The 9,382-nt window shown below is 41.0% G+C and overlaps 1 protein-coding gene across 1 annotated transcript in view; it reads right to left on the minus strand.

Moving 5' to 3' along the window:
• The window catches only part of LOC150087623 (cytochrome P450 3A6-like), a 28,417-nt gene extending 22,939 nt beyond the window's left edge, over positions 1–5,478 (minus strand). The window contains exons 1-2 of the mRNA XM_090369831.1: positions 5,407–5,478; positions 759–914 (exon numbers count right to left, since the gene is read on the minus strand). Coding sequence (XP_090225957.1) covers positions 759–914; positions 5,407–5,478 — 228 coding nt within the window. The remainder of the gene's footprint in view (positions 1–758; positions 915–5,406) is intronic.
• Between the last annotated feature and the right edge of the window lie 3,904 nt (positions 5,479–9,382).

The raw sequence follows: 9,382 nt of genomic DNA on the forward strand, positions 1-9,382 counted from the left end.
AGATTCCAGAAACCCTCGCTCTTTCCCTTTCTTACTGTAGTACCTGACGACATTTTTCTGCAGGCACAACGCCCGAACATGTACTGTAGTGGTTTTCTCTGAGTGTTTTCGTCGTTTTGACGTACTGTCATGGCCAACCAGGTCGTCCACGGATTTCTACCCCATCGAGCACGCTTGGGCCGTGATCGGACGTCATGTACGGAGCCACCCGCAGCAAGCACAGACAACGGTTATTTTGCGAGAAATACTGCAGGAGGCTATTCGACAAGTTTGCGATCCAATTCCGAGACGCTGAGCTCAATGTAACCGCAACCGTGATAGTTTTACATGTTCATCTGTCCATTGTAAGCAGCATTTTGTGCCATTAAATGTGTCCACCGACACATTAGCCTCTGCGACTTTTTTATCGTGTGTTCATTAACCCCTTGGATATCATTACTCCTCTCTGTATTCCTGATCGTTTATAAGTATCTTCTCAGTATTCCAGATCCTATAAGTATCCTCTCTGTATTCCTGTTCCTACAAGGTACTGCAATTTCAATTTCAGTAACACAATCCAGGCCCGAAGACTAATTTCAACACAGAAATTCGAAACGTAGCCAATTTTTTTTATGTTGATTGGACTGGACTGGTTGATCGTGCTTTCATTCCAATAAACTAATTAAATACTTCACGTAGTAAAGTATCTTTATTAAACCTACTTATTAGTAATTTCCAAATAATGTTCTTCTCACATTTAACGAGGATACGAGGCTTACCTTTTCTAGAATCTCCTGCAAGTTTCCCGTGATGAGATGGGGCGCTGGACCAGGAATGCCAAGCTCCACGAAGTAGGACATCCGCTTCCTCCTCCATCTGCAATACAACAAACACAAAGTACGATCACGTTCAAGCACAGTTCCATAACGGAAAATCTGACCTCACACTTTTGTACCCTGCCTGACACGCTGTCTACCACTACCATGTTGCGATCACCAACAGATCAGCTCTCTCTCTCTCTCTCTACTTTCTGATCCAAGCATAAGGGAGAGAAAAGGTTGATGAACAACGCTCACAGGGTGCAGTAGAAGCACCCTGTAAACGTTTGATGATTATTAATTATCGTTTGTTATAATAATTAAACAAACAAATATTCCAATTAATTGAAGACATTACACAGGCTGATCACTTAATTCGCTGATTGGCAGCGTACATCCTATCAGGTTTGAGCGAATTATCGGTAGATGGAGAGTGCATGTCCAAGAATAAGCTGCCACAGTTACGAGTTTTGGCATGTTGTTGGCTGGAAGTTTCGATTTGGCTTTAAGTTACGTGTTGTAAAGATGAAACATTTTGTAAGCTGCATAATGGAAATTTGAACGTTTTGTTATTCGCTATTGTGTTCAACGTAGAATGAGAGCAATGTCAGAGGTTTAGGAAGAGTTTGAAGAAAATTTCAAATTTCAAGTGGTACAAGCGCCTCAAAGAATGTGGGTAATTAGTGGCTGATTTGTATTCTGGACAGCCAAGGACTTTCTCCACCTCAGATCAAATTGCAATGACCAAGGAGATTCCGGATGAAGGCAGGAGAATTACACTCCGACAGCAATATAGCAGAATGCCAATCTCATATGTAATCCGCGATAATACAGAAAACTTTAAATGACTAAACTCTGCACCATTTTGACAACCGAAAAATCGCTTTGGAAAGGAGTGCTCTAAAGAAGTTGAGTGAATTTCCCTCGGCTTGATGTATTGTTCCTTTAGTGTGTAAGAGTATCTTGACATTGCAGTTAAACGCAGCTTGAAGATTTTTCCAATTTTCTGATTTGTTTCGAAGTCACGGCTGGTGAGGTGTGGAAATCCAAAACGGGCGGAATTTCCAAAATACTGACCCACTATGGAGATCAGAAGTTTGGCTCCAGATGTAATTTATGAAAGGAAGAGTATTTTATATTTATTTTATTAATTACAATGAAATTTTATTCTTGAAAACTATGAATAAAATTTCATTGGTGGATGGAAAGCCCTATTACTTGTGGCAGAGCTTTGTGGGATAGTACATACAATATTCAGGACGAATTGACACGTAACACACAATGGAAGCTTGCCTTAAAACCTTATCTGTAAACCGCTGTAAGATAAATACCACGCCTTTCAATAATTTCAATCTGTACAAACATTATTACCGGCGAACCATCATCCGGTCCTGCGAAGTTACATTTTGAATAAATAATTAATAAATGAGGGTTGCATACTGAATCGTGACTTCCTGTCGCCTTTTGACCTGAACGACACCTCCCTGCCCTCCTTTAACCCCGTGGAGCGACCCGTTTTCCACCACACCGCTTCTGATTACTGCTTGTTTTGCCTTCAGTTTGGAGTCCAATTACAGTTTGGAACACGCCTTGCCCTCAGTCAGACTGGAAGGCCTCTGCAGTGGCTGAACGAAAGTATGAAACATCCGCCCTATAGTGACTTAATTTAAATTAAGTTACTTAATTCGCACTATGGAGTAATACGTACACAGGACCTTGGTCTTCTATATTGCCAGTAGAGGGCATTATTGCATGAAAATTGAGTTATTTTCGGGGGTGGGGGGCTACTTTTCCGTAGATGTTGCGCTAATTTTGCGACAACTTACAATTTATGTCCACAAATATGAGCGAGAAATGATAGTCGTGAAAACTTCAGGTGTTTTCTCAGGACCACCATCCATCCAAGTAATAATTTTATTATTGATATCCCCACCTCATGAAAGGCCACCGCCCACCCGGAGAGGTCAGGGTGAGCTGGCATCACCCAAGTGAGCCGTTGTTCCCACTACATCCTCTCCTAAGCTTCACCAATGATTAAAAATGCTTTCCAAATAGACAGAATCATCCAGTTCTGAAATTTTGTCCCCCCCCCCTCTATATAGTTGGTTTCCGTGGGCTGAAAATCCTGATGAGAGCACCGCCGTTTCCCTACTCGGAAAATATTTCTTGCTCAGATAACTAACTGACAGATGTAAATTAATAATTCAAAAAAGGGCGTGTTGTTCCTACCAAAAGCGCCTGCTCTTTATAGCACACTCACCTGAGTGTTTGCTACCCCGTGCCCCACTTGTTAGTAGGTTAGGAGGTGTCGTCACAATGCCTAGACCTGTTACCAAACAGTTTGCTAAAAGGTCAAGGGAAACTTCAGAGCAAGGGGAAGATTCGACATGAACAAGTACAGAAAATTATTCCTTTTTGAAAGCCATTCGCGTCAGTCCGCACTGGGGCCGATGGTTCTTTGTCTTTAAAGAGCAATACAGAATAGCCTTAACATTACGTTAAGTCTTGCCTTTAAGTCTTGCGCTTGAGAACATTGTTTTTAGTCACAAGACACCCACGAACGTAAAAAGAGGAAGTATCTCATTGGGGATGCAGTCAATCTCATTGTACTGTGTCATTAATACTGCGCTGTATCATTGTACTGTGTTCTTCGAACGGCATATCGACTGTATCCCCAATGAGAAGTGATGGTCCAATACGCTGACCTCAATACTCTATTAAGTGGCCTAATAAAACGTCTTAAGGAAGAGGAAACGTCTCAGTATTAGTCAGGGATTTCTTCAAGGCTGAGATGTCTCACGTGTGTCGCTTCAGCCTTCTAACTAGGAACGATTTCACCCAAAAGTAGCCTGGAGCATTTCCTGGTTGCTGCTGCATGACTTCACACATCACAAAATAAGCGACAACGTGCCTCTGGCAAGGAAATAAGTTGACTGGAGCGGTGGTGGAGGCTGGTAATTCTTGGCTGGTAATATAATATTCTTTTTTCCACCTTCAGAGAGAAGTGCTAATGTCTTCAGATTGCGATCTAAAGTGGAAGACGTAAATAGATTGTGCCGGCCTCCCCGAGGGATAACAAATAAGGAGGAAAAAGAAAAAAATCCGCTAATCGGAACAAAATGAGCTCACGGACTAAAACCACTTCTTAAAAGAGAATGACCTTGCTCAAAGCTAGAGGTGACTGAGAGTCTTTGTGCCATCAACAGAAAACTTCCGTTTCGGAATCTGTTTTGAAATAAAGCAAACGAACTTTCTAAAAAATATTCAAAGCATTACATTTAAATTTAAAAATATATTTATTTCTTGAAATGTGTATCACAGTGTATATGTAATCAAATATTATCTGGGGAGGCCCGTATGCGCAATTTGGATGGATAAACAAGGTAGCGGGTTGGAGAACATTACTTTTACTCATTGGATGGTCTGCATATACAGTATAAGATCTTGCCTAGAAATCAGTGTCATTGAAGATAAGCACAGGACCAGAAGAATCCTTTTTCCAGGTATAAGACAGGATTGAGTTTTAGAACGATTGAAATCAACTATCAATACGAAATTTGAATATGATAGGATATCCATCACATCGTTACTTAACATCCTGAAGAACTACTTCAGGATCTTTGATAACCTCCTCACCGTACTCAATAAAATTTTGCAGGAAAGACGGCTCCTTGTAGAATACAATGGTCTTTCTCGTTCCTTTACTGTCTTCAGAGGGGTACCATAGGGCGGCGTTTTGTCAGCAGCACTGTTTGCAGCTACTTTTAGACCCTCTGCTGTCGAATTTCCAAAACATGATCTCGTACGCCGATGATCTGAAGCCCTTCATTCATTCCGATCAGCCAAAACAAGCGCTCTCAGTCCAAAGAGCTGCAATAAACCAAATAAATGTGGTAAACTACTTTTTGCATTACATTGGTCTCGACCTAAATGCAGAAAAATCTGCCCGAATGACGTTCACAAAGAAAAAAAAAATAATCACAATGCATGTCTCTATAAACGGACATAAAATCGAGTTAGTCAACTCTCACAAGGACCTCGGTTTGGTTTGGAATTCGAATCTGTCTTTTCTGGGGCACTTCAAGGAAGCAAAAAAACAAATTCTATGCAGCCCTTTGGTCTGCTCATCAGGAACTAGTTGATTACGGCAATACGAAGCTAATATCTAAATTTATCCAAACTTCTGCTGTTCCCGTAACTCTGTACGCGTCGGAAATCTGGTCCTCCGCTCCTCCAACCTACCTGCAGCAGTTCTTGGGACTTGAGTATTGGCTGCTGCAATCCCTCAATAGGTATTCATGACATCCCTTTACTACCTTTAGGGCTATACTAAACTCACTTCATGGAATGACCCCTTGAAAACAAATAATCGCTACTCGCAATATAATGACCCTCTCCAACTTATTTCTGGTAGACTTGATGCTCCCATCATCAATAGGCTCATCATTCTACCCGAAGATAACAGAAGAGCAACTAATCATCAAACATCTAGGATCCGACCTGTCCTCAACCAAATCAGCTCGCTCAGTCATATGTTTCCAGCAAACAGGATTGGTCTCCTGAACGACCTAAATATTAACCCGAAGCGATTTGCGTGGACAAGACCTACAGATCCAAAGTCCTTACGGATACCTTCGCAATTCTGCAATTTTAGTTGTTTCAAGTTTCCTTCGCTCTCCATAGGCTTCTGTGTGTGTTTGGACAAACTGCACTCCTCTCCTGTTCCGGCCAGCCGTCTACAACTTGCCTGCTTTCCCTCACTGTGCTTCGAGGGACGCTGAATATATTTAGAAAATTTATCCTGAATATAGTCTTAGCCTGCCGTAATAAATCTGAGCTGTATCCTTTATATTAATGTGTATATGTTTTTGTTATGTTTATCCTCCTAGCAAATGTTTGCTGTGTGGGAGTAGATGTAACTTCTCCTTTTCCTTTACTTTAATAAATAATAACTAAGTTATCTTTGTCCCATTGGACAATTGTGCCACTGACACCTCGACTGTCAACCACTGGTGGTCTCCTCGTCTCGGCACGTTGGATGACCGTGTCCAATAAATTGGCCTGAGGTTGCTGAGATGCTGGCCCCCGCCTTCCTAGCACCACAAATCATTCCCCGTTCAAACTCCGTCAGGTCCTTCGCTTCTCCTATTGCACGGGCTTTATACTAACGAACTGACAGGTACTACCCGAGCGGTCACTATATATGCTGCACCCATCGGTGACATCACTCCTCGATGCTGTGGGATGCTCCCGTCTCCACCACATTATTTTCTAACAGTCTTGGGTTCCTGTGCACTAAAAATTAATCGCTACGATTAATTTATCTCGGTGATTTCAGATAATCCCACAATAATAATTCAAAAAGTAGCAGAGGGAGTTTATTTACGCAGTACCGTATTTAAATATGCTTATTAAAATTAAAGACATTATTAATTAGTGCAGTGTTATTCATCGACATCATCATAAACGTTATTAAAACAAAACTGCAGCAATTAACGAACTTCAAAATGGCTCCAAGGTGGTGCGAGTACTTTATTTATAAGATGGTCTTCCTTACGAGACCGCAACAAGATCGACCTTTCAATATTTCGTTTTTTTCCCTTTATATTTTGTAAAATGAAAAGTCCAATAAATTGTCACCAGTACGAGGAAGTATGAATCGCCGAAAGAAAGGCTTATGGATATTGGACACTCTGTAACCTTTTGGTTAGTTTAATTAGAAGTTCGGTGAAGAGAACTGGCTTGAGAGCGTGCATCCTTCTTTTAAAAAAAAAATAAATAAATAAAATATAGCGAGTCAAACCCTTCAAAGCAGAGTGACAGTCCGGACGACATTCGTAACACAAAAAACCACTACACGTAGCTGATGGTGACCACCGAACAGTGAAAAAAATATTAAAAGGACGAAGCGGGAAATTTTCCAGAAAATTCAACGAAACAGAAATAAGTGGAGCGCACCCGCTCACGCTAAGTGCGAAAGGGTTGAGGAAATATTAGAGGAAAAGTGGAGCAGCTGAACAATGGGATGAAACCCAAAGAGGTCACTGGGTCGGCATCTGTGGCAGGGCTTTAATGGTTTCATCGGTTCATAAGCCGTACGTTGGCCTCGTCGGAGGTTGGTGTCACCGATCAGTTAGCGATTCGTCTTTTGAATTTTGGAAACGTTTGATTGTAGTACCAAAATTATCCTGGTTAAGGAAGGTCGCAAATGAATCAGTCCCTATAAACACCCAATCCCTAAGGAGGGGGGCTCTTACTTTTAAGGCCCTCGAAGGTGCTACAGTAGTTATAATCATCGTGCACTCACACCGGGGCTTATTTTTTAAGCAAATGGATCAGGTTTCCACGTGACTTGAGTTTGTTTCTTTCTGTCAGAGTGAAATGTGACTGAAAATTCATTTGACTTAATGTTGAATTGTAGCGAAGGTTCTTCAGCGATAGGTGATCGCCGAATTTTCTGCTCAAACAGTGTTGAAAATGCCATTGACAATTAGTACTTGCTTCCTACTCTACTACTTGGTATATCGGGTTAGTAATCTCAATCTTATGGCAGAAGGCTGTGAGACAATTCTAGTTGATAAACAGGAGAACTTCTAAGCCTTATCAACTGCAATATTTCTTAAACGGAAGACTCTTCTGCATCTGGAAGCCTTGGATTTGTAATGCGGTATGGTATATGCCAAATTACCTGACGTTCCGCGAAATCCTGGAGGCTTGAGTCTGCTATATCCAACTCCAGCTCCTTGTGCTGGCATTTCTGTTCTCGGCAGCTTCTGGCGCTGCTGGCTTTCCAACAGACTGTGAACAGATGTAGCTCTTTCCAATGAAGTTTGGACTTTGAAATTTAATTATATGTATATTTATTTTTTATGTAATTCGATTATTTTCAGTTTGTTCATATCAATCTTTTTTGGTCATGGCAGGTTTTTTGCCTCCCTGTACTTGAGCAAACAGGAGAGGGAGTACATAAGAGTACCGCTAAATTATGTGTAACTGATAGCGAGGTTGCCATTGGTTGGCTGGGACCGCTTTAAGTAATAAATATCAATCAATATCCACTATTTGAGTGACGCGAGGAACTTTAATGGGCTTTTGTCATTCCGTGGCTGAGTTAGTCGGTCTCAGGTGTAGGTAGCAAGGTTTTTTCCCCAGAAACTGGGATTTCTCGTCCAGCAAAACAAATAAATCGACCATAGAACACACGCAATTAACAGACATAAGACACAGCATGGCAGATGAATTTAATTATTGGGGTGGCCTAAAAATAACATTTTTTTTTTTTTTTTTTTTTACTATTTGGGTTCCCCGGTACCAATTGAACTTTATCGTATTTTGTTATTATAGGACCTCGTGAGTCTACTGGTCAAGGCTTCTGCTTCCACGTAATCTGGGGAGGGCGGCCAGGTTTTCTGGCCTGCTAAACGGATCCTGTAATAGAGTTTGAAGATACAGTATTAAGAAAGAAACAAGTTGCACAATTTTTCGTTCCTAGATTCTAATAAAATAACTAGGGCAGCAATAAAGGAAATTTTGGCCTGTTCTACGAGTCAGAACGAACTGAAAAGGTAGTAGGGACTGTGGTGATCTTAGTGTGAGAATATTTGTTCCCCTGAAGGTAGTTTTTAAGGGGTGCTTTTCGTCAGAGCTGTAAGACTGTTTTGTTTGATTATATTTGAGTTCAGCTGAGTTATATTTCCTCTTCAGTTGTAAATATTCTTTATTTTATTTATATTGTTGTTTAAATTGGAATTAGAGTTAGTATTGATAGAGTTGAGTTGTGTTGTGTTTCTTGAGGAATTTTGAAATTTTTGAAAGATTTCTAAGTGTCCTCTTGATTATGGCTGCGCCTTCGAGGTGAAGGTATCCACAAGAATTGAGTACTAAGACCGATAAGGTGACGGAGACTGGTGTGGAACGCTCACCTCTTAGAACGAGGCAATGTTCAGTAAGAGCGGAAGGGATGGAGCAACAGGAGGATATTGAAAATGTAAGTGAAAAATAAGACGATGAATTCAGTCATGAGGAAAAGGAGGTGGAGGAGGTTTCAGTACAAGAATCAGTGTATAGATTACTTATTCTGGAGGAGTAAAACGAAGTCGATTAGAGGATTCTATGGAAAAGGAGGACCCTGTAATAGAGTTTGACGATACAGTATTAAGAAAGAAAGAAGTTGCACGATTTTTTGTTCCTATATTCTAATAAAGTAACTATTGCAACAATGAAGGAAATTTTTGCCATGTGGACGTTCTTGAATCTAAGGCCATTAAGTTATTTGTGGATAATTAGGTCTTAAAGGCTAGAATATGTGAGGTGGCCGTTTGTTGTTGGGTTCTAGGAACATCAGCGACTAAGACCATATTGCTCCGTGTATACTGTTAAACTGCGTGTGTTCTGTGATCGATTTGCTGTTCTCTGGACAAAACCCAAGTTTCCGGAAGAAAACACCATGTTACCCTCTCCTGAGACCGAGTAACTCCGCCAAATTGTGAAAAAAGGCCCATAAAAATTCCTCACGTCATCGACGGGACTAGAACCCAGGTATTTTCCACCCAGTGTGGGGAGGACGGCGATTCTATCAACTGTGC

The sequence above is a fragment of the Mastigoproctus giganteus genome, chromosome 3 (assembly GCF_048544385.1).
Source record: "Mastigoproctus giganteus isolate SK-2022 chromosome 3, ASM4854438v1, whole genome shotgun sequence".
In the NCBI taxonomy this organism is placed as follows: Eukaryota; Metazoa; Arthropoda; class Arachnida; order Uropygi; family Thelyphonidae; genus Mastigoproctus; species Mastigoproctus giganteus.